Consider the following 27,112-nt stretch of genomic DNA (forward strand, 5'->3'; position numbering starts at 1 on the left):
AAATGAGTGCAAGCTCTTCACTAAACTAATTAATGTAGTTAGATGTTATCCAGAGAGGATTTCTGAAACCAAATCATGTGTCGTCGTTTATTAATGGGCCATTGTACAGTAAATGCCAGTTGCTGAATAATGAGCATGCCTGAGGAACCTTCTAGTTATGCAAGGGTAAATGAGCATTCTTTTGTGATACTGATGAAAATTCAGCTATTTTTTTTTTATTCTTACCTGTTGAGAATGTTATGCAGGATACCCCTCCCCCCACCCCCACCCCTTTATTTTCATCATGGACAAAAAAAATACGTTTTTCGAGGTGGACTTCCTATTGAGATATTATTCTCTCAGTGTTTTAATGATCCCTTGTGGAAAATTACAAAATAAATAGAAGATTGGAAAGCTCAGCATTTACAGGGTAGAATAGGGGTCATCAAATTCTCATCAGGTTCAAATATTTCCATCTCTTCTCTCACCAACATTTTATAGACAGTCTGGAATATCAGTATTCTTCTCTGACAAATTGTCTAGTTCACAGTAGGTAAGATCTTTTTGTTTTCATTTCTTCTTTTACATAAAAATGGCTTATGTCCTACCAGATTTTAGCCTGGGCTTTTTACCTCCACACATTTTGTTCAAGAAAACTTGCTTTGAAGAATATAATCTCAGGGCACAAAATAAAAGCGTGTATTTGTTTGGGGATACACATTTGCGTATAACATATTGTACTTCATAGCATTAAGCTATTGTTAACACCGGGGCAGAATTTTACCACAAAGAAAGGATTGCAACTGGTCGAACAAAATATCTACAAAGAAATGTGTTTTTAAAAATTATCTATGGTGTACACAATTGAAAGCAATAGACTTCACAAGATGATCTCATTCATACCTTTAGTCTTTTAGTAAATATTTATGATCAGGCAATGTTTTACAGGGTTGAGAAAGACAGGTGGACAAGATACAGACCCTGCTTCCAAGTAGCTTACAGTTTAGAGATCTAGCAAATTGGTGACTTTTATATCACGTGAAAAATACAAAGCCAAAATGTTATTACATCATATAGGGCAACTAACATTTTCGAGAACCAGGGAAGCCATTCTGGAGAATGTGACATCAAGAAAGTGAAGTACACAGGTGAAAGAGTGCATTCTAAATAAAGAAAAAATATGTAATGTGCCAGGTCAAAAAGGCTAAGGGTGTTTTAGTATCACCAGAGCCTATTTTAGCAGTAAAGGTGGCAAGTACTGAAAGATGGATGGAATTCCTTTGTTATGTCGGTACTGTTAGATTATGAAAATTGCTATAGTAAAGCATGAGATAAACAGAATTGATGCAATCTTAGATTACAAAGAAATTTTAGACACTTTTACTAGTCCCACATATTAGACATATTCTTCGCCAGCCACATCATTAATAAGTGATCATCATATCCTCTGCTTACATAATTATGCTAACAGAGAAGTAACCATCTCTTAGGCAGCTCATTCCATTGCCACACACTTCACTCATTAATTTAATAGGTATTTCTTTAGGACCTCCTTTGTGTCAGAGCCCATGCTGGATGCTAGAGCTGCAAATGGTGAACAAGATAGTACATAGTGTATCTATACGGAGCTTTAAGTTAAAGGTGATACAAATCATCAAACAATTACAAAACAGAATAGAAAATACTATATTTATTTCAAAAATCTATACTAAGTGTCAGGTACTATTTTATTTTTGATTTCTTAATTATGATAAATATATATAACAAAATTTATCATTTTACCCATTTTTGGTATGAAATTCCATGGCAATTGCCTTCATGGTGCTATATAATCATCACTACAGTTTCCAAAACTATCCTGTGCTGTTTTAAATGCTTGGAAAATCTCAACTCATTTAAAAGATAAAAACCTTAAGAAATAAATATTATCTCCATTTAAACAGCTGGAAAAACTGAGAAAAAGTGGGAAGATGGACTTTAGTTCATTAAAACGTAAATAGAGGATAACTGAGAAAGATTTAGTAGATAAATGTCAAAGATTAAAATTACCGATACGCCATTTAGACGCATTAAAGAATAATTTAAAATTCCTAAGAAAGTGAGTAGCAACATTAGGAAAATGAATAAAGTGAATAGAGACACACACACAAAAAAGCCCAAAACAATGTGGTGGAAGATCATCTCGGGAACTAAACTACACTTTGCCTTTCTCAAAGAAAACCATAAAATCGAGTATAACTCTGGGAACATTTATATGAAATTTTAGCTCCTAAATTTACATTACTGTTATATAAACATATATTTTCCCTGTTTTTAATTCCCCTCACCCCCCACTTCCACCCTTGACCTACGAATTTTGCTGTTTCCTTTTTTAAGAACTGGGTTTCTGAAGGCAAGGCGTATCCTTCCACGAGCTTTTGGCGTGCACCCTGGGCCTGGTGCATGGTCCATGGCTCCAACCGGGGTGTGAACCCAGGACCTTCTGTGTGTAAAGCAAACATGCTAACTGCTACACTATGGACCCACCCCTACTCTTATATTCTTGAGGTCATTTTTTATTTAGTATGGTTATAAGTATGCAACAACTAGAAATCCTTCCACAAAGAACAGTGTAACTACAGACTATCTTAATAACACTCAAAAAGTGTTTGCAAATCTGAGTGCAGTTTATGAAAATAGTTTTTAGTCTCCTAGTAGTTCAAGAAATGAAAATTAATAGCATTTACTGTACAGAATTTTTGAGAGGATTATGTAAATTATGTGAAGCACTTAGTGTTTTGCACATTGAAATCAGTGTTCGGTATTGCTATTAATAAATTATTACTACTAATAAATAATGTCTCATTTTCACTTATATCAACAAGGCCTAAAATGATTTTTTTCTAAAATAGTTTTTAACACTTAACGTTTTGTCAGACATACATTCTTAATATGTACTTATTGAATTATTTTAATGACAGTTAGTATGGTCTCATTAGCCACAAGGCACAAATCCAATGTGTGCAACTCCAGTTGAGTTCCTGGTGGTTTTGAGTAGAGGGCATTCCAAGGGGCACATACCCTTCCTGAGGGAAAATGTGAGTTCCACTGGGAGTGATGAGTATGGGTTTTGTTTATTTTTTGTGTTAGTGTGTGAGTCCAGATAGATTTAATTGCAGATTATATTAGCCAGTTTTAACTAAATCAAGCATCACAGAATGATCACGTATCTTGCAAAAATAGCTGAAAAGATATTGCAGATTAATTAAGTATAGTAAAGATACAAGTGCAAGTGAATAAAATGAATAGTAAAGATACAAGTGCAAGTGAATAATATGAATCATTTGATTATTGTCTTCCTGGCATAAACATCTCTTTAGCACTTATTTTAAAATATATTTTATGTCACCTTTTTCAGTTTCAATTTTAGTGTATTTTAAAATACATAATGCTCTATTATAAAAATATACATAGTACATGTAATTAATGGTACATATATACCTTTGGTTTAAGTTTATGGTTACCAATTTCCTGGTTTGTTAGGAAATGCCTTGGGTTTATTGTGTTTTCCTATATTCTGGGAAGAAACCTCATCAGGCAAATTAGGACTATTGGTCACTGCGAGATATATATATATTTTTACTGATAGAGATGCATAATAAAACAATCATGGGGACTACTGTTAAACCGTTTACCATCCTTCCCATGGAGTTAGAATGGGATAAACCTGGCAAGTCTGATCACCCTTCCTCCAAGTGATTAGATAATTTCTGGGAATTTTCAGATATAGCCTAGTAGGACAAAAGGATCCTCAAAAATGCCCAGAGCAGTTTGCCTAGCACCTGCTGTGCTAAGTTGCTTAACAACATGTGTATATTGCAGGATTTCAGAAGAGACTGGAATAGTCTAGGACTTTTTCAAGGAAGACATAAAACTTAAGTTTAGCTTTAAAAATGTTATTGTTTTTTTAGGTTGGGGAGAGAATGCTTTTCTACATACGTTTCAGTAAAATCATTATACGTACAATCTTCAAAGTATCTCCTTCCATTATCTCCTGAACTTACTTCATTTTTGTTTTCATCCCCACCATGCCATCACCAGGTGATTATTCATTTAATATCTGACAAATATACAATTCTGATAGCAGTGTAAATTTGTATTTTGAATATGGGATTTTCCATCTGTTTAAAAATATGTGAATGCTAGCACAATTCATTATTCCATTATATTGTTGAACTTTGTATTTTGCTGTGTAGGGCTGTAATCAGTGATCCTGAACATAATGTAACCACGGAGAAACAAGCAAGTGCTCCTATCCTTCCAGAGTCAAACATAGCACCTCTTCCAGTTAGGAAGCGAACCTTACATGAAACAAAGTAAGTAGGCTTACTTATATGAAATGAAGATGTAATATGTTATCAATGGATTTTTTAAATGTAATTTTGTGTCTAACTGAAAGGTTTTGCTCGTTTTTGCTTTTTTCTACACAAAGAGAAATGGAATTTTTGGAGTTTAGTTCCCAGTCCTGCCACTTTAATATACTGGAGTAAAGTTTGCCCTTGGGTATTCTGTTTGTTTTTAAGAATAATGGCCACAACCTTAGGAGATATTATCTCCTCTCTCTCTCCTCCTGTATAAACTGTGCAGTATAGTAACCGAGATATTGGTATGTGCACAGTATGTATTGGCTGCATCTCATTGATAAAATACATTCAAAGTTAGTGAGTGTTGTTTAAAAGCTATTGTTATTATTTATCTTTAATCTTTTAATTTATAAAATCTTTGGGTTGGTATGGACTGTCACAGCCTTTGGTGCATTCCACTTAAATTTCTCAACAACTTCTCTGACTGTTGACATCTAGCCTTGGCTTTAAGAGACATGGACAGTCTACCAATATGTTGTATTTAGTAACTACTTTAGTAAATTCCCTATATATTCTTAGGACGGCACAAACTGCATTAAGTGAAATTGTTGACTCACAAAGAGAATGCCAGGGTCCTGAGACTATAACCTCTTATGAATTCCTGGAAAAAAGGGTTACTTTAAATATAGTATAAGTATAGGATAGCACTCCAAAGCCCAAATACTATTTAATATATAAGTTTTAATTTGAAGATTGCAAACTATTTTAGAAATTTTGAAGTGGTAATTTTTCAGGGACTTGCCTGGTATCAATTTTATAATTCAGATGGTAACAACAAATACAGAAGAAAGACATGAAAAATGTGGGATTTTAGTTCAAGAGGATGCCTAGAAAATCAGAGAATATAATTCTATAAAGATTCATTTTTATGTGGCATGCAGAATTTCAGTTAATCTGATGTAAGGAACTTATATGCTTTTGGATGAATGTTGAGTCTGAATAAGTAATGGAGTAAGTGTATTAAAAATCAGAGACTTTTAATTTTTAGTGAAAATATTTATTTAAAAATTTATGGAGACAATATAACAATAAACAAAGTATACTATATATGTTAGTTTACCTTTAGCGAGTTCAAACTACTGGTTAAGGAATAATTAATTATAAATTCAAATTTTAATAATGTAATAGTTAAATGAATAGTACTGGTTAATTTCGTGTGTTGATGTAGCTAGACTATGGTGGCTAGTGTTAGGTCAAACACTAGGTTAGATATTGCTGTAATGGTGTCATTAACATTTATAATAGATTGACTTAAGTAAAGAAGGTTATCCTCCCTAATGCGGGTAGGCCACATCCAATTAGTTGAAGCCCTTAAGAATAAAGAAAAAGATTTCCTGAAGTATTACTGCCTTCAGACTGCAAAATGCAAAATATGTCTTATTTTCCAGACTTTAGACTCAAGACCGAAACAGCAACTCTTACTTGAATCTCCATCCTGCCAACTTAACTTAAAGATTTGAGACTTGTGGCCACCACATTGTGTAAGCCAATTCGTAAAAGTTTCTCCCCTTTCTCTCCCTTTCTCTTTCTATCTCTCTCTCAATTGCCCCCCTGTTGGTTCTGTTTTCTGGAGAACCCTAATACAAACCAATTTGAAATACAAAATCACTTGCCTTCTTTATTGAGACAGGCATAAATCACCCAGCAGTGTAGAAATTCCTGGGTATTTGGCAGTATATACAAAATAACTCAGTTAAGTTAAAAATACATTAAAAAATCATGCTGAGTGAAATAAGCCAGACAGAAAAAGTTAAAAATCACATAATATCACTTGTACGTGGGGTATATACCTAAAAGCAACAAATGAACAGGATAAACAAACAGAGCCTCATGGACATAGACAATAGACTAGTGGTTACCAGAAGGTAAGAGGGGTAGGGGTAGGGGTGAGGTAGATGGGGTAAAAGGAGTCAAATATGTGGTGACAGAAAGAAATATAACTGTAGGAGATGAACACACAATGTAAATATATATATGCCTTACTGTTAAAGTGTACTGCTGAAATTTATTGGAATTCATCAACTAATGTCACTGTAAAAAATAAATTAATTAATTTTAAAAAAAAGAACCAAAACAAATACATTAAAAATTTTTTTTTTTAGTATTTATAGCTTAGGGAAATTAGTGGTTACCATGTTTGAGAAGAGAAAGGTCTAGATAATTTAGTCCACAGGAGTCAATAATTCAACATGAATGATTTTTTTAATTGAATTAATTGAATAATCTGTGTGTGTGTTCGGGTGTGTGTTCAGACAAGAGAAATGCCAGAATTGAGCAATTCTTTGGTTTGTAGAGATGTTGTTAACTGTACTATAGGTACTTTTTAAAATAGAGTTTTAAAACATGCTATCTGAATTCTGTCGTTTTATACAGGGCACATTTTGAAACAAAACCTCTTAAAAGGCTATAATTTTAATTTTCAGAACATACATTTATTTACCTTTCGAAGTTTTAAAATTTAATTGATTTTCCTCTTTGATTTAATCTGTTCTCATCTTTTTCCCCCAATATTCATTATGTCAATAATATAACATCATGTGCTATTTAAAATTTACCTTAATGTTATTCTGTTTCCAAATATTCTTGGTGGTATTCTTAAAGGGGACTACTGGCATATAAAGAAAATATCGAATATTTGAAATATTTAGTTCTTTAGATCTACTTAACTGAAATGTCAATTTAAAATATTAACGAATGAGACTCTTTTGATACCTGTAAAATTATAATTTTAAAAAATAAACTTAAATATTTTTAATGCTACCCCTTCTATACTGCAACACATCTTTTAAATTAAAAACGATGTTAAATTTAGATAATACACAAGAATGTAGAAGTTACAATAACGAAAGCGATGAGTTATATTTAGCCATGCATTTCCTTTATTGTTACCTTTAAGAATTTCTCTCATACATAAATGAGAATTAAAACATTGTTAGCAGAACATAAATTAGGCACAATAGATCACATGCTTTCAGCTGAGGTGCTTTCCCCTGTGGAGTCCAGTTTGGATATTCTGTCAATAAAACACAACACTTAAGAGCTCAATTAGTTTCAAGGGGAAGAAGTTATTGAATCAAAGCTGAAATATTTTTATACGTACTTTCAGGTTTATCAAGTTCTTTATTTTCTAAAATAGAAAAAATAATATTATAAAATAAAAAGCATTCACTTTTAGGATAAGATAATCGATTTAGGAAATTTAGTTTGGCATTTTAGCCTAAGAAAGTGAAAGCTTCCTCCCCAAATCCCACAGCACTTAAATATCTGTATGATGCCATCAATGTCATATCTGCAAATATTTCTAGAAATGCCTGTTATATAGAAGGCACTCAATCCAAACATAGACAAAACTATATACAGTAGTTAATTTTATTTTTGGAGCTCTGCCATGCCCATATAAAGTCCCAGAAAGAACCTAATTCCTTTGTGCTGAGTTTTGGGTACCCAGAGCCTTCCGAATTTTGCTCTGTGTGCTTCTCCCCATCAAATTTGCCCCCCCCATATTTACCATTCTAGAAAACAGGTTTCTGCAATTTGTTAAGAATTAACTTATGTCATTTAAAACTTTATTTATTTATTTTTTGAGTGTCTATGTATTGAGCAAGGTTCTAGCCTTTGGATATAATTGTTATCAGAAAAAAAGAAAATTCTTTAGAGAAAAGTAAGGGGGAGAAAATCTCTCCTCAATTTTAAAATGGAATAAATAAGTAAAAATTAAGAAAAAGTATCATCTCAGAGAGTGATTGCGCTATGAAAAAAAATAAACTGGGTCAAAGATAGAAAATAATGAGGAACTTAACTGTAATAATAGCTAAAATATATTGAGAATTACTTTATTTTGACCTTAAATCACTGTGACATACTTAATCCTCTTAATCACCTCATGAGTTAAGATATTTGACTCCAAGGCCTGTACATCTAACTTTTATGCTACATCTCCTGTTTCTCAAATAAGAAATCAACAAAGCTAAAAGTTGGCTTTCTAGAGAAACTGTCAACAGAAATGAGAAAAGGCCAAATCAAAAGTTATAGGAATTAAGTAAATGTAATACAACAGCAAAGAAATAAAAATATAAGAATTTCATTAAAACTTGGACAAAATAGAAATTTGCTAATTTCCACTTCAAAACCTGTATATCACATAATATGTAAAGAAATAAAATCAGTAATTTAAAATCTACCAATACACAAACACACACACACATGTGTGCATACACACATACACACACACACACACACACGAAGTCATTTTACAGAAAACTTTTCTCCAATGTTCAAACAATAATAATTGAAATGTTACACAAACTGTAACCAAAATGTTAAAAGAATAATGTTCCCAACTTTCAGCTTCTTTTATGAAGCTACTACAACCTTGAAGTCAAAATCAGATAAGCAGAAATGCAGAAGGAGAATTATGGGCCAATGATAATTCTAAAATTAATGGGAAATTTTTAAGTAAAATGCCAACGAGAATCTAGTCATTTGTTAAATAAACCTAATGGCCATGTTGGATTTATCATAGGACTGGAGTGATAGTTTAAAACTTGATTACCAGGCCATTGCTTAACTCTCAATATCTATATGAAAGTATAAATCTCACTGGTTATGTTGTATATATTGAATATGTACAGCTTTTTTGCGTATGTCAATCATACTTTGATAAAGGTGTTTAAAAATAAAAACAAGGGAAACAATAAATAAACAAAATAGAACAGAAAATAGGATATGATAAAGATTTAAAAAATTAAAGAACCACCATGTCTCTATCTCTTTACAACAATTTTAAAATGTTAGTGAAATGGACCAATTTCAGAAAAATTTGTATTTGCTCAAAGAAGAATTTAAAACACAAATAAATTTTTAAAAATTAAAGTTACAAGTATTACTTTCAAAACAGTTTCTATAGAAGAAAAAAATAAAAAAGAAAGAAATCCTTGGATGTAGTTTATAATGTTAAGACATTAGGGCAAAAAAAAAAAATTGGAATCATTTCAAGAGATGCAGAAAAATAATCTAGTGAAATTCAACATTCATTTAAGATAAAAGCTCATAGCAAAGCAAGGAAAAGAGAAAACTTAATAACTTGGCAGCGAGGACTAATTAAAAATAATCTAAAGCAAATGTGGGCGATGGTGAAACATTGTCCTTAAAATCGGGAACAAGAGAATGGTGTCTACTATTACAGCTTATGTTCAATGTTGCACTGGAGGATTTGCTGACCATTATTAGTGAAATAAATAACTGATAGAAAAATTAGAAGAACAAAACTTGTATTTTTTACAGATAACCCAATTATTATAGAAAATCCTAGAGAATCAACAAACCATTAGCCATAATAAGATAATTATGTAAGATTTCTGGAAAATAGATGAATATAAAAATAATTTAGATTTCTATGAATCAGCAAAAGTCAGTTAGGAAGTATAACTTAGAGCAACAAATACATGTTCCTAAGGAATCTAACTTGATGGTGCAAGAACTTTACTGAGAAGATTTCAAAACCTAACTGAAAGATGTTTAAAAAGACCCAAATACACTTAATGCTGTAAAGATGTTAATTCTTCTTAAATTTACCTATAAATTCAATGTGATTCTAACCAAAATTTCAAGGCTTTCTGTGGAGGTAATAAGGTTATTTTAATATAAATTTGCAAGAGCAAAGGGCCAAGAATAGTCCAATAATTTCTGAATAATTTGGAAAAGGAGGAAGCTGGGAGAACACCTCCTACAAGGTATTAAAGTTTATTGTAGCCTTTGTAGCTTGTGTGACGCTATCTTGGAGACCCAATGTCAATACCTGCTTAAGCTTCTGGAATGGAGTAGTTTGTAACAGACATAAACTGTCATCAAGCAAAGCAAGAGAATCCAAATAAAATACAACAAAATAATGTTTTGAGCATCAGAGACACGCTAAAGCAACAAAGACTGGAAGGTGAAGATTTCAGAGCAGGAGCTCTGTAGGGGTGTGCTGATGTTATTATGAAAATTTCTCCTTCATTGGGTTCATTTTTTTTTTTTTATTCTGAGCCCAGGTCTATGGCTGAAACTCGAGGCTTGGCCTTGGTTGATTTTCGGCAACAGAGAATCCAGCAGAGCTGGTATTGGCCCTGCAAGGCTAGAGAGATAAAATTGGACAATTGAGAAGCTCAAGATTCAGGTAAGAGGTAGAGGTGGAAGAAATGAACCCAAGAGACGTGTATTTTGTACTCAAGCTATTTGTTTAATTTTGAGGCTGAGAGGGGCAAGAGGCTAAAAACCTAGGCTGAAGGCCTCTGGAAATCAAAGGAGACTCTTCCTTCCTTCCTTCCTTCCTTCCTTCCTTCCTTCCTTCCTTCCTTCCTTCCTTCCTTCCTTCCTTCCTTCCTTCCTTTCTTTCTTTTTTTAAAGTAATTTCAGCATGCTAAAGCAATAGATTTAGAGTTCAGGACCCACCAGGGAAAGGCAACAGTGAATATACCAGCCTCTCAGTGGAAAGTTCTAGAAGTCTACACCTTTGGAACAAGGGAAAACAGAAGTGGACCGAGATTTATATAAATTCTAATCCAGCCTTGACTAAGTTGTGTTTGGATTAAGGTGAACAACCCTGGGCCCATCTCTTCAGTAAAGGAAAAGAGAATTCTCTACCTTGTGGTTTTACATATAAACTTGTTAGTCATACCAAATGTTTCCACAATCTACTGCTGTGAAACTTCCAAACCTTAATGGCTTAAAACAGTAACAATTTATTTCTCAGAGTTATTTGGGTTGGCCAGCTCTACTAGGCAATTCTCCTGCTATATGTGGTGTCATCAGGGTTCAGTGACATGGCTACATTTCCCTGGAGCTCAGTTGGGGTTGAAACATGAAGTTGACCTCTCCTTTTCTAGGGCCTTTCTCAATGTGGCCTCCCCAGCAGGAGAGCGTGGATGTCTTGATATGCTGGAGAGGTGCCAAGAGAGTAAAAGCCAAAGCTGCCAGGTCTCTTTAAAGGTTAGGCCCAGATCTGGCAAAATATTAAGTCCTTATTCAAGGAGAGGAGAAATAAGTTCCATGTCTTGATGGGAGGAGTGGCATGTAAAGGAGGGAAAGACAAAGAAGCAGCATATTACCAAAATTCAGCAAAAATAAAAACAATCCTTGAGAGTATAAACAGAACCACAGGTGATTCGGATGCTGGAATTTTTAGAAAGAGGTATGTCAAAGGGAGGGTAAAAAAAAAATATGTTAGGAGACAGAGGCAAGTGCCAGATCATGCTTGGGTTTGTCGGCCACATGGTATAGAGTTAGATTTTTTTTTTTTTAACTGCAGTAAGAAGCAATTGAGTAATTTGAAGAAAAGAAGTGCTTTGATCTGGTTTTCTTTGTGTAAACTGGTTTGGGGTAGAGTAAGAAGAAAAGTTGTAAACTGTTCTAGTTCAAGAGAGAAATGACAGTAGCTTGAATACTGAGCAGGAAAAGGAAGTGAAGGAAAAAGGTGTTATCTTTATATCTCCTTGACTAGAAAAATTTAGTTTCCTAGTGGAAGATAATGCAGTAAGTTTATATTTTAAATCACTGTGAATGAAATCTGAACTTAGAGGAACCATACTTCTAATCCATTCTTTAATTGAAGTATAATATGAATACAGAAACATACATACTTCATAAATGGAAAGTTTGATGAATTATTGCAGAGTGAACACAACTAGATAAACCTTCTGGTATCCTGTTCTAATTACTAACTTCTCTTCTCCTCCAAAGGTAACTGCTATCCTGACTCCAAATGTAAATTAGTTTTGCCCGAACATGAACTTTCTAGAAATGGAATTATTTAATATGCATTTTTTGTGTGTGTGTCTGTCTTGTTTTGTGGCATCACATCTTTTTAAAATTTTTAGTTTCAAAATTTCATTTCACTCTGTCATCAATCAAGAATTTATACACTTATTCTAAAAAAGTATCTTTGTTCTAAGAACTTAAAATCTGATGATGGAAGAGAAACATTAGTTTTAAATCACAATTAATTTGGACATTGATTAATATGTTACTTCTGAGCTACTATTTTAATAATAACTAATAAAAGGAGGCAAATGGAAGCAAATACAAATAAGAAACATTTTAAGTAATAATTATTTGGATAGCAGCACATCCATATTGTGTAGCAGCACATTTTTACCTCACTTCTTTCTGTCTTTTAGCCTTGAGAGAGAAAATCAGTGAATAAGGAGGGATCATCTGAGTTTAAATACGATAATTTATGACAAATGATTTATATGATCATATAGCAGAAATAAAATCTTGTTTATAAATTCTCTCTAAACTTGTGGAGCCAAATATTAAAATATAATGAACTTATGGAAATTTTGCTGTCCAAATAAAATATTACAAATATTTTTTTCTTCTTTGCTTACGGCAGAGCTTATGTTCGCAAGTTTCTTTTTCTTCACACAAAGAGCAGGGTTCTCCTTGAGTGTAAGGGGGCATGTTTGGAAAATTTCCTCTATAAAAAAAGAGAAACATTGATTAGCCAAATTGCTATTAATTTCTCTTAATTTTGTGCAAGCATTTATGCAAGTTGATTTGGGTACTCGCTAAGTTATAAGTGTTGAAAGGAAAAGTAACTTTCTTCCCAATTTTATGCTTATTTCTTTTGTATAAAGAAACTATTAAAACTTCTTTATAGGATATTGCTAATACATATGGCAGTTATAGTCTTGATTTTTTAATAGAAGACAGATTAGATGTGAACCCGATGTAATTATGTATGTGTCAGCCACAAATTTTTTTTGTTGTAAAACACTGGGATGGATTATCACTTGATTTTGTAAATGGAATAAGCCAAATTTAAATTGCAAATGTTTTTGCATTTAAAACCATATGCTTTATGGTTTAATGTAAAATTATAGTACCATAGTCTTTACTTAGTTCTTTGATGATGTACCAAAAAATGGTACCATTTAATCAACTATTTGGCAGCTATTATGCCTGCTTTTCAAAAATATAAGCTGATACATTTTAACAAAACTTTTTTTCCCCAGCTCTGTGTTTGTGCTTTCTCTAATACTGAATTTTGAGAGTTCTTCCTCTACTCTCGATATAAATTCTTTATCTGACATTTTGCAAAGATTTTCTTTTAGTCTGTAGCTTGTCTTTTCATTCTCATACCAGTGTCTTTGAATAGCAGTAATTTTTAATTTTTAATGAAATCCAAATTTACCACTTTGTTCTTTTATGGATTATGCTTTTGGTGTGGTAGCTAAACATCTTTGGCTATCTTAAGGTCACAGTGGTTTCTTCCATGTTTTCTTCTAAAAGTTTTATAGTTTAGGTTTTACATGTAGCTCTTAGAATCATTTTGTGTTAATTTCTATAGGTTGCATGTGTATAGATCCAATTTTTCTTTTGTTGTTATAGAGGACAAATTGTTCCAGCACCGTTCGTTGAAAAATCTTTTTCTACTGCATTGCCTTTGTGCATTTATGAAAAATTAGTTGAACATATGTGGTCTACTACGTGTGGGTTTATTTCTTGACCTTTATTCTGTTCCCCTGATCTAAGTGTCTAATTTTATGTTAATATCACAATTTTGTGACTATTCTAGCCATAATAATTTTTTTTTTTTTTTTTTTTTTTTTTACCCCCACAGCACCTTGTCTTCCTAGGTTGGTCTCCCATCAAGTACTAACCAGGCCCAACTCTGCTTAGCTTCTGAGATCAGATGGGATGGGGCTTGTTCAGGGGAGCATGGCCACAGACACTGTAATAATTCTTGAAAACAATAATGTCAGCCCTTCAAATACGGTCTTTTTCTTATGTGTTTTCACTCTTCTAAGTCCTTTGCATTTCCATATAAGTTTTAGAATTAATATGTCAATTTTTACAATAAAAGCCTGTCAATATTTTTATTAGGATTGTATTGAATCCATAGGTTAGTTTAATAAAAATTACATCTTAACGATATTGGGTCTTTTACTAAATTAATAAGGTATATCTCTCTAATTATTTGTATCCGTGTTAATTCCTCTCACGAATGTTATGTACTTTTCAGTGGACGGGTATTTTATGTCTTCTGCTTGATTTATCCAAGATAATTCATGGTTTTGATGCTATTATAAATGGTATTGTCTTTTTATTCAACTTATGATTGTTCATTGCTAGTATATGGACATATAATTGAATTTTGTATTTTGTTTTTGTATACTGAAAAATAGCTAAACCTACTTATTAGTTCTATAAGGGTTTTCATAGATTCTGTTGTGTTTTATCTATAGACCTGTAGACCAGCAGTCAGCAAAGTATGGCCTACAGGCCAAATTGACCTCTGGTCTTTTTTTATTCAGTCCATGAGCTAAGGATTTTTTTTTTTTTAAATATTTCTATGGAGTAATTTAAAACAATACAAAAATACAAAGATGAATATGTAACAGAATGTATGTGTGATGTGAAGCCTAATATATTTACTATCTGTTCTTTAAAGAACAAGTACTGTTTGGTACTTTACAGAAAAAACTTGTACTATTAGATATAATGTTACATATAGGTTTTTCATAGATGCCTTTTATTAGGTTTAAGAAGTTTCTTTATCCAGTTGGCAGAGAACTTTTTAGAGAAATGAGTGTTTGTCTTTTTCTCAATTTATTGAGATGATCATATGATCTTTATTCTGGGGTTAATTAATATGAAATATTATATAGATTGATTTTAGAATGCTAAATCAGTCTTACATTCCTGGAATAAACTTCTTTTGGACAGGGTATGTTAAGCCTTTACTGTATTATTAGATACAATGGCTAAATTTTGATTAAAATTTTTGTACATCTGTTCATAAGCGATATTGCTCTGTAGTTATCTTTTTATTTTATTTCTTCTTTGTAATTTGTGTCTTTCAGGAATTTTTCTATTTCATCCAAGTAGCCTCTTCATTAATTAATCCCATTAACATTATCCCTGGTAATATTTGTTTTTCTCTGAAATCCACTTTATCTGATATTAATATAGACATTGCAGCTTTATTTTGACTAATGTTAGCATTGTCAATCTTTTTCTATTCCTTTTCTTTTAATTTGTTCGTGTCTTTATATTTAAAGTATGTTCTGTAAGCAGCATATAAGTGATTCTCAATTTCTTATCCAGGCTCACAATCACTGCTTTTTCATATGGGTGTTTGTACCATTTATAGTTGATATGCTTATTGACAAATGTAGGGATGAGGCTATCATCTTCTTATTTATTATACTTCTTTCATCTGTACTTTGTTTCTCTTCCTTTGATGTAATGACAAGTTATGCATTTGTCATTCTGGTTTCTGCTTCTGAGAGAGAGTGGAAGAAAATACAGACAGAGATATACACATTTGTACTTTTCCATAACAATTTTGGCATAGCTCAGCTTCCTTTTTTTTTTTTTTTTAACCAACTCTGTATATTTATTCTTTGCCCTTTTTTTTATTTTTTGTAAATTTCATTCAATTTTTTTCTATTTGTTAAAAAGTTGGATTATTAATGGATTTATCTTTTTTCTTTTACAGATCTATTGTGATCAAAGTTCAAATTTCATTTTTGGAGCCTCCCATTAGCTTATGTTGTATTGCTATTTAGATGTGCAATTATCATCAAGGCAATTAAAAATAATGGTATTTTTTTTTTAGAAAAATGTGCTTTTCACCATCATTCTCAATCATTTACTCATTCCAGTTATGTTATATAATATTAGGTAAGCTAACTTATTTTGTGTCCCAGTGTTTAGCTATTAATGTGACAATGTAGTTTATATTATCTCTTTTTTTACTCAACGATCTCATATCATTTTTACTCTCAAGTGCAAATATTTCATGACAGGTTCTTTACACAAGTTTATATTCTTTCACTCCCTTCTATTTTCGTCTATTTCTTTTGATTAGCATTAGAGAGGGAGATTTTGATTGTCAAAAAAATATATATCTTTTTAATATAAGATCCTATTGGGGGGAACAATTCTTAACATTTATATTTCAGTGTAAAATATTTTTAATGGCAAAATCACTCACGCAGGTCCATAGTCACATACAAATATTGCAGTGTCAGCATTCCCAAGATCAGGACACATTTTAACCGCACAACCAACTTTATATGAACTGGCCCAAACCACCTGGAAGGAAAGGAATTTTTAAATAAAATATGCAAAACCACTCTATATAAACAGTGCATTATGGAAATCTATATAATCTTCGTCATGCTACAAAAAAAAATGAATGTACAGAAATATTTATTGGCTATTTTTTCTTACTTTCTAATAGTCACATGAAAACAATTTTTAAAGGCTGCTTTCTTGAAGGCTACTAACTAAATTCTCAAAAATAAAAAACCACAAAAAAGAAAATATATAACCAAAATAGTAATTTCTTCTAGATGTTTATGAAATATATTTTTATTTTGTCAATGGGTATGTCATATAAACAATATTAAAATCATACAGTAAATGAAAACCATAATTTTATTTCTTTCTCTTAAAAATTCTACTTAATGACCACATTATAAATTTTGTGGTCTTAACCATATTCTTACCTCTGTCAAATCATGAGACAGAAATAGAGATTAAAAATATATTGAGTTTATTGCAAAAAAAAAAATACCTGCCATAAGGATGGTGAATCTTTGTTTTTGTTTAATTGCAAAGGATAGCAGTTATTCACAAGAATAAAATTCCTATGGAATCTTAGCCATGGAGAGAGAGATAAAGTGGTGAAATCATTGGTATTACTTTTCGATAATGATAGAATGGAATTTTCTCCCATTTCCCAAATGAACAAAGGGAAAAATAATTATTTACTCCATTTGGGAATTTAATTAACAAAATGCATTGACATATCTAATAAACTGATATATTAGTCACTATTTCCCATGGCCCAGGTGTAGCCAGAATCAACAGTTTTGTACAATATATTTTAATGGCTCTTTGCCAGAGGGGCAGCAAAGTGCAATAAAAGTGCAGTGAACTGCAAAGAGATAAGTTTTGCTTGTAACCATATGTGGGGTTTGGAGAGTGACATCAACTCTGAGCTAGTTTCCCACTTAATAAATGAGATTAAGTTAGATCCTTAAAACATCTCATTCTTTCTGAATAATTCTAAATGTTTTAGAAAGTAAATTAACTATATGGCTGCATGTATATGCATTTTTAAGAGATTGTGTTTAAAGATTTGGTCCATGAATGACTACTCCATGAAATTCTACTTGCTTAATATATCGAAATTGCGATTCTTTTTTTTTGGCTCTGGGAATGGTAAAAATAAATATTAACAGTATAGGTTTAAAATGTATTACTTTCATTAAAGGAACTAGATGTAACAATATGAACTTTGGTTGTAACTTCAATATGAATATCTGCAGATGGTAATTGTAAGAAAATTTTAGCTCAGTTTATTAGGACATTAAGCAAGATACAGTTGTTGAACCAATAAGAAAAAATTTTCCATTTAGAAGTCTGCTGTTAGAAGTCTACTTATTCCTGATTATTTAAGCATATGTGTAAATTAGCCAATGAGGGGTGAGCAACCATTTCGATGTAGCAAGGCTAAGAGAGAAAAGGAATTTAAAAACAGGTTCTTTTTTCCTTACAACAAAAGAGGAGATAAAGGATTACATAAAGGCTGTGACTCAGCCTTGATATCATATTAGGGATACTGCATTCTGCTTGTTAGCAGGACACCTGGTATTTGATCCCATTCTCTCAATTTTCCTGTTAGTAGCCAAACCATATTCTTTCCATACAACATCTATTCTGAGAAGGGTTTCCAGACTTACAGCATCCTGTTGTTGGACAAAGAGTGATGAATAGAAGGGGAGCATGGAAGCTGCTAATTTCCTTGTTCAGTGCACCTCTGATAAAAAATGACTTGCTTTAAGACTATATGTTAGTTAACTTATACAGGTGTTTAACTCTGGAGAAGAAATTTAGCTCTTTCTTTTCCTTAAATGGGTCTTCCTAGGAGCTCTGTGCCATGTCTAGGATTAACTTGGCTAAAAAGTGACTTCCATTTCTCACCAAAAATTCCCTCCTGAAACAATCAAAAGAATTGGAAAAATTATAAGAAATAATATTTTACAAGATACTAGCCATAAGACAACAAAGGATGATGCCCCCTTAGATTTGAGGGTGGGGAGAGATGTGAGCCTTATAGTTGTCCCCGCTTATTGCTTTGTTTCCAGGCCATGGCCAGTGGGCCAGTGGGGTAGGGATGGTAGGGAAACCAGGAGAAGCTTGATGGATTCGCATAGTTGAGAGAGAGAACTGAGAGTCTGGAGAGACCAAGGAGGCAGGAGTTTCGAGAGTGTAGTACCGCAGAGGTGAAAATATAACAATGACACTACTGTGGAGATCTGGAGGGGACCCTCATCACTTCAGCAGAGCACCAATCAAAGCATGGATGTGAGGAAACTACCCTGGACTTGGGAAAGAACCACCTGCGAAGTCGATAGGAAAGAGCACTGGGGCTTACACTAGCCAGGGATAAGGCCTTTCTCACTAGCCGGCCTGGCACATTTTATAATTTCTGGGGCAGTGAGTAGACTACGCAGAAGAATTTTTCCTCGCTGCCGGGAGATAATTATCCCAGGCTAAAATAAATATGGCCTTTTTTCCACTTAACATATTTTAAAAACTGGAACCAAAGGAGTCAAAGTCCAGGTAACCTTCTTGGATCCTAGAGGAGAGTTTAAGAATATTATAGGTATATAAATAAATCTAGCATCCATCAAAACAAAATTTATAAAGTTGGAATTATAAGGAATGTATGCATAATGATAAGAAGTAAAAAAATTGACCCATAATTAAAGGAAAAAGCACAATTGAAACTAAACTAGAACGAACATTGACACTAGAATTGTCAGGGAAAACAGTAAAATATTATAACTATATCCCATATTGTTAAAAAGATAGATGAAAGATTATATATTCTAGATATACTTACTGATATAAAAAAGACAAAAATCAAACTTTTAGAGATGTAAACTTTAACATCTAAGGTGAAAAATAAACTAAATGTCATTAATAGTAGGTTAAATATTACAGAAGAAAAGATTAGTGAACTTAAATACGCGCAACAATACTACATGAAATAATCAAAGAGTGAAATACAATTGAAGAAAAGAGAAGAGAACATCAATTAACTGTGGAAGAATTCAAGTGGCCTTCAACGTGGGTAAGTAGACGCTGGGAAGAGACAAGTGAGAGACAGTGAGAGAAATATTTCAAGAAACAATGGCCAACATTTTTCCAAATGTGATATAAATTATAGATCTGTACTTCCAAGAAGCTCTGTAAACTGCAGTACAAAAACATGAAGAAAACTTCAGGACATTATGAAAGTGCTCCAGACCTGTAATAAAGAAAACCTTTTAAAGGCAGTCAGAAAAAAAAGACATATTACGTACACAGGAATAAATAAAAAAGTTTACAGTAGACTTCTAAATGGAAATAATGTAAGATGACAGTGGAGTAATTTTTAAAGTTCAGAAAAAAACAGACACAATACTCCATGGAATTCTAAACCCAATAAAAATATCTTTCAAATGATGGTGAATTTTCAGGAAACTCAAGAAACTCCAAAGAAAATGGTAAAAACTTTGTCTTGTGATTGAAATGTGCATAAATAATAAATAAATCAATAAAATGTCAAATACTTACCTGTGTATAATGGCCACAAACTCCAGAACATGAAAGAGTATTATAATCAAATATTTTACTTTCATTATACCAAGCAAGAATAGCAGATTTTGGTGAAAATATGCTTAATCCTCCTAACCAGATATTTTCTCCAATATATTGAAAAGTTGGATGGCATTCAAAAGATTTTCCTATACAGGAGTTGTGTTGAAATTTGCACTGTTTTGCCCATGCTTCAGCAACCTTCGCTAAGCCTTCATCCCAAGTCTGAAAGATAAAAATAATTTAAAGTGAATTGTGCATAATTTTTGGGGTTAAAGTTATTCTAATGACTGTAATCGGTCAAATTTTATTTACTATTTTAATAAAATATAATTTTTTTTATACTTATTATGTTCACAGTCATTTCTTTTTTAGTTCTGCTTCAGAAACATTCTATTAACACTCCCTCTGACAGTTCATCTTGTCTTTCCAGTGCCTAGCAGATACTGCTAGAGTAGCGACATTCAGTATATAATTGAATGTGATTGAAGTAATGTGAAGCTGGTCATCTAGGCTCTTCATTTGGCCTTTGCTGAAAAGATTAGGAGGGTTGTTTTTTCCTCTGTTGTTCATCCAGGCTAGGATAGTTATTGTTAAAAAAGGTTTCTGCCTTACGAGGCTGCCCCTTTCCAGGTTCTCTGGGAAGAGAGTGTAGGCCTTTCTAGAGGCTTTTATTTTCTACATTCATTGATATTTCTGAGTTTCAGGCTTCTTTAGGACCGAGTCCAGGATGCATAGAAGTCAAACACAAAATCCAAGGAACTCATCTGTGTCATTTCTTGAGTCATATAGTCCCCAGTTGATCTGTCTTCTTTTTCTCTCTCTCTTTGAATCTTCTTATATTTGTTTTTGTATGTGTGTATGTGTATACACACACACACACATATTTATACACACAAGGTTTTTGCTGTACTTAACAGGAGAGATAGGGCAAGTGGATTTATTCCATTTGGAGGGGGGGAATATGATTCTTTAAGGGTATGGTCATTGCATTTTCCATTTCTATCTCCATAACTTCAAAGAAGACATTCCCAACAAGGTAGAAAGAGTCTGTATAATTCCTTGCCTCTAGAATTTGGCATGGCTGAAAGCTTTAGAACCTCAACATAAAGTGTACTACCAGAATCAGAACCTGGAACACATAAGAAGATTTTGGAGGGAATGGTAGGACAGTGTATTGGGAAGGTAGGAGATCTCTCATGGTTTTCCCAGCCTCCCTTAAGATTTCTGTGCCATAGGATTGTTATGGGGGCAGTACCATATCCAAACCTGGAAGGACAATGTTATTGGCATCCCAATGGTGACTAGTTTAGAAAGGTAATGATGACTTATTGACTTGATTCTCAAAGATGCTTCCCCTGTATTTTGAAACAAAGACCCCAGGTTATTGTTTTGTGTGTGTGTGTGTGTGTGTGTGTGTGTGTGTGTGTGTGTGTGTGTGTGTTGTTTTGTTTTTGTATAATAATGGGAAGAGGAGTACCCAAACTGTTAAAGATCACACTTTTTGTCCTCTGTCAATGTGAGGATTAAAATTACACTGAAGTTGATTTAGTGAAAATAAATACATGAGATGTCAAAGTTTATTTTATACCACAGCCTAGCCTAACCTTTTATAGAACTTATTGCTGGAAGTTGGGTGCAGCCATGAGAAAAATCTAAACTCACAGCTCCCCAACGTGTAAGTAGGAAGAATTCCCTGCTCTGGGCACAGGCTTTAGAGGCCATTACATATTACGAACACATACACGTGCACGTGCGCACACACGCATACACACACACACGCATACACACACAATTTATCAGAAAATAAAAAATTCCCCTTATTCGAAGCTTAGAATGGGTTCAGTATGAACCCAACAGTGAACGCCTGCATCTTTCACTACATGATTTGATAACAAAAGGCACATATAAATGGTAAGTACGTTTGTGAACATTGTCGCTGATTACATTGGAGACAGACACTGGTTCAGAGTCTGGGAGAGACTTGAACTGTGGAAGCTCTTAGGTAAGAGAAAAGATCAACTTGTCAAATCTTTCCTTTTGCCATGAAATCAGTATTCTAGCATAATATAATATCGTTTGCCAGCAATTCTCAAGAGCTGTTTCCTCACTTCTCGATGTTACAATTTTGGGAACAGGTTAAAGGGGTACCCATTTTCCCAAAACTCATGTTTTAAGGTAACTGACATTAAGATGTAAAAGAAAAGGAACAGGGTGAGAAAGCAAAGAAATAGACTTCAAAATTTTTTAAATAGTTCTTTCAGTGTGGGTATTGATACTTGGAATTGATTGGAGTCAAATAGCTGAAAGACCTCTAGAGTTTTTGAAACTCTTGTGAAAAAGCCTTTGAACACCAGATACTTATACTGACCCTTGGACTTTAAATGTCTGTGAGCAGAAAGCAGTCTGAGAAGGCCATGCAGGCTTCAAAAATGGCCTGCTTCCCATTGCCCAATTTAAATTGGGCCAAAGAGAATGATGGATAGAGAAGAACATTTAGAGGGAGAAGATAGGGACTACAAAAAAAATGGACAAGGGAATTCCCACCACTTCTAATCAAAGATCTTTTCCGACTCCCCTGTTAGTATATCTTCATAATATCTACTCAAAAGATTTCAGAATTGCTCCCTTTCTTCTACTTTCTGTTTGTTATGGTTGCTTGTCTTTGTGCTAGCATTGACTATTGTTTCTGTGGAGGACAGACATAGTAATGGGGCCAAGAATATCCACAACTAACCCTGTTAAAGAGATTGTTGTGTACCACTCAGTAATGTTAGACTCTGATTCAGTAACTGGACAGAATATTAGGTTTTATCTTTTGGAGGAAGCCTCGAATTGATTCTATACATGGGAGAAAAGGAATGAAAGACTATTTGATGACCATAAAAGCAATCTGTGGTAGAGATATTTAATGCAAGCATTTTAATTTCATCAGATTAATTCTAGCCAGAGGGATACAGGTGGGAATGACAGACATCGTCTCCAGGCTTGATCATAAAAACTCTGTGCAGCCCTCTAACTTTCTCACTGCTGACTTTGAAGAACATATGTAGGCATGATGGAATCGATATGTAAATAGCCCAAGGTACTGCTTGAAGAGGTGATGTGGAGAGGTGGTGTAAGTGAGATGCTAAACCTATGTCGTTTAAGGAATTATGGTGAATGAATTATGGTGAAGACAGTGAGAGACAAATACTTTATGATCTTGCTTATATGTGGAATCTTAAGAACAGATCGATGATTGCCAGATGGTGGTGATGGGAGGATGGTGAAAGGTGCGAAGGTAGTTAAAATGTACAAACTTCTGGTTATAAGATAAACAAGTTTTATTGCTATAAAGTACAGCATTATGAGTATAGTTAAGCATACTGTATTGTATATTTGAAAGTTGCTAAGAGATTAAATCTTAGTTCTCATCACAAGAAAAAAATTAGTAACTATGTGAAGTGATGTACCTTAACGAAACTTACTGGAATCATTTTGCAATATATATACATATATATGTATATCAAATCAAATCAAAGTAATGTTGTATACTGTAAACTAATATAATGTTGTATGTCAATAAAAAATAAAAAATAAAAAACAAAAAGAAAGCCTGCATGATTTCAAAGTTTATTTGTTAACACATCAGTGTCTATCATTTTCTGACATTTATAGAATTTGATAGAAGATATGAGGTACCTATTTTTTCCTGGATGATTCAGTAGTGGAAAATAGGGAAAACTCCTGTTGAAGACTTAACCAATAGTTAGCACTTGTGCTTTTGGCCAAGGTGAAATAACGAGACCACATTTACTTCCTACTTAAAAAAATAAAAATAAAATACATATGTGAAAAAGCTGTTACCAAGAAACATGACATCAAGCTACAAGAACCAATGATCCTTGAGATGAGGGAGACCAATGAGATGAGATCTATGATTGCCTTAGCTTACTCCCCTGAGGGAATGTTCAGGCCATAAAGAAGTACCAGAGAGACCTGCACAGAGGCAGCGCTCCAAAGATGTTCATAGGGTCGCTTTGAGTATTTATCAGCAGATATATATACCCAAGGCTAGGGGATGCATCACACAAAAGGATGAGGCAGACTACCTCATATTCACAGAGTACTGAGAATATTGCCTCTTCCTGCTAGTCAGATTGGAAAACCTCAATCTTGTAATTGTGTAGAGTACTCAGAGGGCACTTTCCTTATTAGAGGGAGATAATGATCTCTAGTGTAAACCCAACTTTTGTCCTGACTTACAAATCATAAAAATAAGACTCAAGTGGATCAAAGGCTAAGTAACAAATGCTTCCCAGGAAAAGTCAAGAATATTTATAGAAATGCAGAAATAACCATCACCCAACAAAGTAAAATATACAGAATCAGGTATCTGATAAAAAATTATCTGCATGCAACAATAAAAGAAAATATAACCCAAAATGAGACAAATTAATCAACAGAAATTAGACCAGACCTAACACAGCTGTTAAAATTAGTAGACAAAATAAGACTGAGAAAAAAATTCTTTGTTAATGAAAAGAGCATCAGTGAGCTGTGGGACAGCTTCAAATGGCATAATACACTTACAATTGGGGTCTAATATTTGAATATATGATGGCTGACATTTTTCTAATGTGGTTAAAACCTGCAGATCCAAGAAGTTCAATAAACCCCAGGAAACATGAACAATACTACACCAAGACACATCATAATTAAATTGTTCAAAAACAAGGGGTAAGAAATTCTTAAAAGCAGCAGAGGAAAAGTACATATGATATACATGGGAAAAAGAAAATGATCCATAGATTTCTTTTCACAAATAATTCATGTGAATATAGAAGGAAGTGGGGCAACGTCTTTAAAGTTCTCCCTAGAATTGTGTGCCTAGTGATAATATGTATCATAAACTAAGGGGAGATAAAGATTTTCATACATGAAAAGCTGATATAATTAATTACCCACAGACTAACAGTATAACAAATGTTAAGGTCATTTAGGCAAAAGTAAAATTACACCAAGTGGAAATATGGATCCACAGAAAGAAATGAAGCGCACTCAATAAAGTATAGGGTAAAAAAGTTCACATTTACAAAGTCCAACTATAAAACAAAATAAATTCAAAGAAAGCTCATTTCTATTCATGTCTCCTCCACCCTATTCCTTTCTCCCCTCTGTACTGCAGGTAGCTATGTAAATTTAAGTCAATTTACATTCATACTTTCATTGTTTCCTTTGGAAGATATAGTATATATATATGTGTGTACATATATATATACACACACATATATAATGTGTATATATATAAACAATGTATATATACATATATATGTATATATACATATATACATGTATATATACATGTATATATGTGTGTGTGTGTGTGCGTGTGTATGTGCGTGCGTGTGTGTGTGTGTGTGTGTTTATTTATATAGAATGTGTAGGTGTATAAGACTAGGCAAGGAACAGCTTCAAGTTTTCCTTTCTCATCCATTCCAACACCACCCTGGGGGAGACAGCCAGCCAAGGTGTGATTTTTAACTGCATGCTGAAAGTCCCGGCCAAATTCATGCAAATGCGTCCATGAAATCTATCGCCCAGACACCTTAGGATGAACTCGAGTAATAAGATCCCAGCCAGGTTCTTTCTCACCATGTGTTTCATGTCGGCGGCAGGGGGTTCGACTTGGCCACGGAATTCGTTGTGAACGTTGACGCAGTGGTCTATGAAATTCTGGTCTGTGATTGTAGGAGTTCTGGGAGACGATTTACTGGCTACTAAACAGAGACCTACGGTCCATAAACAACTTAATTTCTTCCAGAAAACCATGGCAGGGCGCAGAGAATGTCCTGGGTGCGCGGATTAGTAACGACTCAGCCAGCCATTCTTCTCTGGTCCCTGAGGACCGCGCTCTCCGCTAGCCCGTACAGGCGCGAGCCCAGCGCGAGGATGTACAGGAGCCTAGGCTGCAGTGGTCACGGCCTGTGGGAGGCAGATCAGGTGATAGAAGTTGCCTTGAGTTGTCCTCTGCTACAGAGTTTTAACTATCCAGAAGGTTTTTTCTGTGGACTCAATCTAGAAGCACTGGGAAGGGCGCTTGGATTGTAATCTAGATTGAAACATGGAGGCTGCACAGTGTTAATGTAAAATCACATGTATCATATGCTGACAATGGATCAGGCCTGTGCAAAACACTATATATTTATTTCATAGACTCAGCTTTCATGTATAACTTTTTTACTATTTTAAATAAACTAATAAACAAGCATTCTATTGCTTGTTTCCTCAGAGATTGGAGATACAGCGATGATATAGTGTGATCCTAAATTATAATTTTGTTAAAGATTTTCTTGTTTTCTTATCTGAAGAGACCGATTGCCTAGAAAGATAAAAGTAGACACATGGAAAGTGTACCCAAATAGTTTCTTTTCACAAAAATCTTCTCTTTTTGATATATAAGTTTGGAACAGACCTACCTTTTTGGAGACTAGGAAACTTCAGATAAAGACTACTTGAGCTGGTATGCTAAAAACTGGGACGAAATGCATTTGATTGCTTATTTTACTTACATTGGAATATAAATCAACTTCATTGGCTTAATGTTTTAAACCCATTATATCCGTTATCCTGTTATTCAATAATAACCCACATTTTTTCCTGTGATATTAAATGACATTTTCAGTATATATCTATGTTTCAAATAAATAATTTTTTTTCGTGATTTGAAGTTATTTATAGTGGTATTTAAGTGAGCACATATTTATAGCTACTGAATACTCTAGTCAATTGAGCTATCTACCAAAAAAAAATGATGTAAGTAGTCATTTTTTTAGAAATCAGGAAACTAAATTATAAAATGAGGAAAAATTTAAAGGTCCTAATGGAAATTCTACTGAGCAATAGAAAAAACATTTCTGGTCTACTATCGGTTTGTGGAGAATTATAGTGCATGTGACATTAGCATTACATACTTAGTCCAAACTGAGCTTCTGATATTTCACACCCCAATCCCAACCTTATCTCAGTTAATGTTAGTTTCATCTTTTTAACTGATTGCTCAGGCCTCAAACTTGGAAGGCTTTGGTGCCTTAGTAAATTCTGTT

General features: G+C 33.4%; 1 protein-coding gene and 1 long non-coding RNA gene across 2 annotated transcripts in view; one reads left to right on the forward strand and one right to left on the reverse strand.

Annotated features, from left to right (window-relative positions):
* The window catches only part of LOC107500334, a 43,950-nt gene extending 33,428 nt beyond the window's left edge, over positions 1-10,522 (forward strand). The window contains exons 2-4 of the long non-coding RNA XR_004955547.1: positions 4,215-4,334; positions 5,771-5,863; positions 10,415-10,522. This is a non-coding gene — a long non-coding RNA (uncharacterized LOC107500334). The remainder of the gene's footprint in view (positions 1-4,214; positions 4,335-5,770; positions 5,864-10,414) is intronic.
* GLIPR1L1 (GLIPR1 like 1) lies at positions 7,304-25,838 on the reverse strand. Its single transcript, XM_016125439.1, has 6 exons — positions 25,662-25,838; positions 20,004-20,249; positions 16,366-16,466; positions 12,752-12,840; positions 7,483-7,509; positions 7,304-7,395 (listed from the first exon to the last, which is right to left on the reverse strand). Exons 1-6 carry the CDS (start codon positions 25,836-25,838, stop codon positions 7,304-7,306), a joined length of 732 nt encoding a protein of 243 aa, XP_015980925.1.
* Positions 25,839-27,112: the final 1,274 nt, after the last annotated feature.

The sequence above is a fragment of the Rousettus aegyptiacus genome, unplaced genomic scaffold (assembly GCF_014176215.1).
Source record: "Rousettus aegyptiacus isolate mRouAeg1 unplaced genomic scaffold, mRouAeg1.p scaffold_m13_p_2, whole genome shotgun sequence".
Lineage (NCBI taxonomy): Eukaryota > Metazoa > Chordata > Mammalia > Chiroptera > Pteropodidae > Rousettus > Rousettus aegyptiacus.

What these genes read in the sequence shown, in the direction of transcription:
- GLIPR1L1 (XM_016125439.1), bottom strand. Translation starts at nt 25,838, where the DNA reads ATGGTTTTCTGGAAGAAATTAAGTTGTTTATGGACCGTAGGTCTCTGT. An exon ending in GTATGTGACTATGGACCTGC is followed by an intron (nt 12,841 to 16,365) that starts GTGAGTGATTTT and finishes CTTTTTTTATAG; the next exon opens with AGGAAATTTTCCAAACATGC. An exon ending in AGAACTTGATAAACCTGAAA is followed by an intron (nt 7,396 to 7,482) that starts GTACGTATAAAA and finishes TTTTATTGACAG; the next exon opens with AATATCCAAACTGGACTCCA.